The sequence below is a fragment of the Podarcis liolepis genome (assembly GCF_965112155.1).
Source record: "Podarcis liolepis genome assembly, chromosome: 14".
NCBI classification, from domain to species: domain Eukaryota; kingdom Metazoa; phylum Chordata; class Lepidosauria; order Squamata; family Lacertidae; genus Podarcis; species Podarcis liolepis.
Window position 1 is genome coordinate 14,281,588 of NC_139569.1, and position 6,131 is coordinate 14,287,718.

Genomic DNA, 6,131 nt, shown 5'->3' on the forward strand with positions numbered 1-6,131 from the left:
CTAGGTCCTGTCTGAAACCCTGGAGAGTCAGTGTAGACAATACTGAGCTTGCTAGACCAGCCGTCCTGTGATCGTGGTCTGCTAGTGGGCTTCCCATAGGCATCTGGTTGGCCAATGTGACAACAGGAGGCTGGAATAGATGGGCAGAAGGGCCTGACCCCGCTGGCCCTTCTTGCGTTCTGTTTCAGTATAAGGCAGGTTCCTTGGTCCTGGGTATTTTAGGGACAAGGACCTGGTTTCCAGTCCTGGTCAATGTTGTTGATGCAGTGCTGGGACACAGAAAGATAATAATAATAATAATAATAATAATAATAATAATAATAATAATAATAATAATAATAATAATAATAATTTATTATTTATACCCCGCCCATCTGGCTGGGTTTCCCCAGCCACTCTGGGCGGCTTCCAACAAAACACTAAAATACAATAACCTATTAAACATTAAAAGCTTCCCTAAACAGGGCTGCCTTCAGATGTCTTCTAAAAGTTTGGTAGTTATTTTTCTCTTTGACATCTGGTGGGAGGGTGTTCTACAGGGTGGGTGCCACTACCAAGAAGGCCCTCTGCCTGGTTCCCTGTAACTTGGCTTCTCGCAGAGAGGGAACAGCCAGAAGGCCCTCAGCCCTGGACCTCAGTGTCCGGGCGCCGGACTGTAAATGCTCTTTATGCCTCTTTAGTCCAACTCCCTTTACTTTGATTGGCACAGGTTCTCCAGTTCTCAGTCAAAGAGATCTTCCTATCACCTGCTGTTTGAGTCCCCCCCCCTTTTTTAAGGCAATGCCAGGAACTGAACCAGGAACTTTCTGCATGCTTTGCCCCTCTTGAGCATGGTTAAGGAGGAAGGAGAATGTTCATTCAGAGCAGCAAAGGCCTGCAGCACTGCTGAAGAATCTCAAGTGCTGAATGTGGCCCCCAGGTATCTCTACCAGGCCCCCAGGACTCTCTCCTGACCACATCCCTCACAATATAGCCTCCCAACAGCGCATGGCAAAGCTGCTTTTGAAAGGCAAAAAACTTGGAAAAGCAGTCTGAGGCATGGTGTTTGTCTGCTGCTTCCTAGTTTACAAATGCTGCACTGATTTGTTGATTGCATAACACGACTTTTGCTTTAATTGTGGCGTCCAGCTTATTTTTTAGTTGCTGCTTTGTTAACAGTGTTTTGTAGACTGCAATTGTTTCACTGATGATTTGTTACTTGTTCTAGATGATTCACGCTGCATTTGTGATGTTCTCCATCAATCTCACTTCCTGGCATGCACAGGATGCAGAAGTATTTAAGTCAAAGCGTAAAATTGGCATCTGTTCATAGAAGGAGATGCTTTAAGATAAAACTAAGGTTAAAAAGTGCTTCTTGAGTCTTACAGTGATGTGGCATCTCTTAGAAATTTTGCTACTTTCACCACAAGGCCATTAATTATCTGATATAATTTATGCTGCATTTATTATGTTCATGTTCTTATTATTTATTATTTGTAATCCTCTTTGGGATTCTTGAATGAAACTGTAATAAATCAAGCAAATCAATTCATCTGTCCAACAAAACAAAGGAAATCAATATTCCTACTGGACTAGATGGGCCTGATCCTGCAGGGCCAACCTGGGGTTCTGATGTAGCCAGGAGGGGATCTGAAATGAAGCCTTCCCTGAACTAAATTCACATCCACAATACGCAATGAAAATACATTACAGTGGTACCTCGGGTTAAGTACTTAATTCGTTCCGGAGGTCCGTTCTTAACCTGAAACTGTTCTTAACCTGAAGCACCACTTTAGCTAATGGGGCCTCCTGCTGCTGCTGCGCCGCCGGAGCACAATTTCTGTTCTTATCCTGAAGCAAAGTTCTTAACCTGAAGCACTATTTCTGGGTTAGCGGAGTCTGTAACCTGAAGCATATGTAACCTGAAGCGTATGTAACCTGAGGTACCACTGTATTTTCCTCAAAGATCCCTGGGAACTGTGTATGCTGGCAATTGCAGTTCTGCGAGGAGCAAACTACAGTTCCCATGATTCTTTGGAGGAAGAAAACATGTGTTTTAAATGCATGGTGCTGATGTGATCTATGTCAGTACCAGAAACTTGACACAGGCTAATGGAAGCGTCAAAGGTGCATGGCTCCCAGCTCATCAGAGCACATGAGAACGGCATTAGGTGATGGTCTTTAGTGAGATCTATTCCTGTTGGAGCATGTAGGATGGACTCCTAGACTGAACATATAGCAGGAATGGGCAGCCTTCAGTCCTCCAGGATGTTGCTGGACTCCAGCTCTCAACCTCAACGAGAGCATGGGAGTTGGGAGCCCATCAACACCTGGAAGGGGACAAGTGACTACCTGGGATGAGTTGCATCGTGGCGCTTCCCCAAAGCAGAATACTTGAGGAATCTGTACAGTTGGTCGTAGCTGATTTCAGAGTCTTCTCCAAACACTTTGGCAGACAAGCGGGGCTGCTTCTCCTGAAAAGAACGAGAGAACCGGCTCAGGATTGTTTACAGAGACAGAAAGCATTGAAGTGTCTGAGCTGCCACTGAATGGATTCCAGAAGGGGACGACTCGTCTCTTACAAAAAGGGCACAGAGAAAATAAATGAGCGAGCAGGGAAGACAGAGTGAGCATACAGTATTTTGATTATGCATAACTTGACATCACTTGGAAGCTATTTACATAAACACAGCAAATGCCAAGCGACTGCAGTTGGACGTGCCATTTGCAAAAATCCTCCGCTGGGAAGTTAACAACCCTGACTGTGAAAAAACACATGAGTCATCCTCTCAAAAACGACCTTGCAGGGTTAGAAATGGTGGGGGAACTTGGCTGCCTGCTTTCCTACCTTTCGGTTTATAAGATTTTAAAACTTGACCCACAAAGTGCTTTCAATCTTGTCTTGATTTCATGAGGGCCAGAAGCTTGAGTTTAATTTTGCAGAATTCAGGGAGGAGCACACTGGCTTCACACAAACATGGCCTGGAGGTGATGTGTCTTAATATGATGGCCACTTTTGATCAAGCCTGGCCTTTTGCAAGAGCTCTCCTGGATTTTGGCCCAGTGAGCATTCAGGCTGCTGCATTTTGTACTAGCTGCAGTTTCCGGGACAACTTCAGGGGAAGCCCTGCAAAGAGGGCATTGTAGTAATCCAATATGGAGGTGACCAGCACCCCAAAAACTGTGGTTAGGCTACTCTGGTTCAGAAATGGCTGTAGCCAGGGCAACAGTCAAAGCTGGTAAAAAAGCACTGGGTTGTATCCAGTGCTGGTCCTATTCAGAGTTAACCCACTGAAGTTAATAGGTGTGACTAACGTAGGGTCATTATTTCCAATGGGTCTACTCTAGTACACAACTTATTGTTACTTTTTGCTGAGATTGGAGACTGAGGGGCTCATCCACAGAACTGATAGCAGATCTCCTGCAATAGCAGGAACACTTACATCGCTTTTAGCTTTCTGCTGGTTTTGGCAAACATTGCTTTCATCAACCTTCCTTCTCTTTTTAACCTTCTCTGTCTTTTCATTATCTTCACAGGGCCGTTTCTTTTTCATGACATGGGTTGCTGTATCCATTTTGTCCATCAGTATGGGGTTGGGGTTTTTTTCTTGGGGGGGGGGTGTGTTGTATCTGCCAAAAAGAAGAATCAGGAAATAAAATAGCTGGAAACAGAATTAAGTTGAACAAAATATAACAAACCCCACAAAACAATTTGGCATCCCTTGGCAGGCACAGACAGAAGAGGAGGAAATGGCGTGGTGGGGTGGATTGTAGGAACCTGGGTGGAAGGCAGGCAAATCTCCTCTTTTCACTCAACTACAGTTGCTTTGGAAGAGGAAGAAGGATGTGAGCTCTCCCCTCCGACCCACATGTGGAGCAGAAAGCCTCAGTGGAGGTTGCATAGCAGTGGTGGCCAAACTCGGCCCTCCAGATGTTTTGGGACTACAATTCCCATCATCCCTGACCACTGGTTCTGTTATCCAGGGATGATGGGAGTTGTAGTCCCAAAACATCTGGAGGGCTGTTTGGCAACCACCGGATAGGGTTTTGATCTGCCAAAGGGGTTGTGGCTGACAGGAAGTGGCAACTGATCAGGAAGGTGCTTGTCATCTACTCAGGAGCTGCCTTCACAGATGGAAGCAGACCCATCTACCCCACCAGAGAGCACACTCGCAATCTCAACATCCCCACAAGGCAAGAGTCTCCTGAGTGAGCACACCACGTCTCGGCTTTAAAAACTTGGTAGGATGGGTGGGGAAACTTCTGAACTTCTTGCCCTGCTCTTGAACTCCTGAGTCCTGTGTCAGCTGCTGAGCCTGTACTGCTAGCCGTCTGAATAAAGACATCTTTCTTATTTACAAGTTTGTATGTTTTGGGAGGAAACCAGGGCAATGTTCTACCACATTTGAAATGGGTTTCAGCATGTTGCAACTGTGTTGTGGGAGGGAGTAGGGGCTGCTGTTTTGTTTTCGTTCTCTTGTTTTATGTGTGTGTTTTCTTATCTTGTATTTTTGTGTTGTGAGCTGCCTTGAGATCTATGCATGGAGGGCCGTATTCAAATTTAATAAATAATAATAACTGGGAGCATTTACACAATGGTTCTAACCAGCTAAGCTATTTATAGTCACAAAACAGAATACGTTTGTTCTATGTTTTACGTTTGTGCACTCAGAAGTCCTGCTGAACTTAATGGGGCTTGCTCTCTAGGAGGTGTGCCAATGATTGCAACCTATACCACACTGAAAGCAGTGGAGAGTTCGGTGTCCTCTACTTCTCCATTGCCTTCAATAAGGGGCAATGAAATGGAGTGTCCTAGAAATGGAAGCACCCTACACTGCTGTAGCAGGCCCTCCCCTTTGAGAACACTCAAATTAACAATGGTACTTAAAAGTAAATCATAATCAATCTGTATTAATGATTTCAACAGGACAAAAGCTCCGTTTACCTAGGCTGCAACTATACTCCCACTTACCTGGGAGGAATCCCCATTGACTTCAATAGGGCACACTTCTGAGTAGACATGGTTAGGATTGTCATGTTATTCTAGATCCAATCCACAACTGAAGGGGAAGCCATTATGGAACAAACATACTTCTGGTGAAGCCAAGCACATAGCAACATGCCAGACCCTCTATTTTCCAGGGACGTCCCTGGTTTAGAGAAGCCATCCTGGTTTCTGATTTGATCCTGGAATGTCCCACTTTTCCTTAGGATGTCCCTATTTTCATTCGAGAAATGTTGGGGGGTATAGTTATCCAACCCCCGAGCCATCTGAAGGCAATCCTGTATAGGGAAGTGGTATTTTAAAAAATGTTTTTATATGTACTGAAGGCTGCCCAGAGTGGCTGGGGCAACCCAGTAAGATGTGTGGGGTATAAATAGTAAAATGATCATTATGGAACGGGAGGTCCCTACTTTCATCGGTGATATGTTGCGAGGGTATGACATGCATGATAATAATAATAATAATGGGAGGAAATAAATGTTGTGTCATGAAAAGGCTGTAATACACACCATACAATTGAAACAGATTCCCCCTCCCCAAATCCTGGGAACCGTAGTCTGCAATTCCAAGCACCCATAACAAACTACAGCTCCCAGGATTAAGCATATGGTGTGCATGGCAGCCTAAATAGCATGGAGCAGGTGCAGGGACACCCACAGCGTGTGCAATAATGGAGAGGAGACTCAAGACTGCAGGTTATAGAGCCAATGTTAGCACTACTCAGAGTAGACCGCTGGGAGACCAGCAGCCATGTGCGTTTATCCGTGGAGGGGGGGCCGGATTCCTCCTCCTCCTCCTGCCCTCTGAAGGCAAACCCAGCATAGCCGCTTCTCCCGTCCCCCCCGGGGACACAGAAACGCCATTCAAAGAACGGCGGTCGTTTAAGCAGGAGAGACGCTCACCTTCTGCCTTCGTTTGCCTTCGCGGGTGGAGAGTGGAGCTCCCAATCGAGGAAAAGCTTCAGATCGGCAATCGTTTCCTTCGGCCTAGGCTACTCACCCACCCACCCGCTCTCTTGGAGCGCCGTATAGGCTGTTGGAGACTTCGCGAGCGGGGACTCCAGAGAAGAACGGAGAGCTCCCCGGAAGTCAGAAGGACCAGGCCCTAGTAGCCGATTTGTCGACGGCATCGATAAGAGGCGGGATCC

General features: G+C 46.0%; 1 protein-coding gene across 1 annotated transcript in view; it reads right to left on the reverse strand.

Moving 5' to 3' along the window:
- Positions 1-3,563, reverse strand: part of REXO5 (RNA exonuclease 5) — a gene marked incomplete at its 5' end in the record, with an annotated part of 28,772 nt that extends 25,209 nt beyond the window's left edge. The window contains 2 exons of the mRNA XM_083474301.1: positions 2,332-2,453; positions 3,423-3,563. Of these exons, the coding sequence (XP_083330427.1) occupies positions 2,332-2,453; positions 3,423-3,563 (263 nt within the window). The remainder of the gene's footprint in view (positions 1-2,331; positions 2,454-3,422) is intronic.
- Between the last annotated feature and the right edge of the window lie 2,568 nt (positions 3,564-6,131).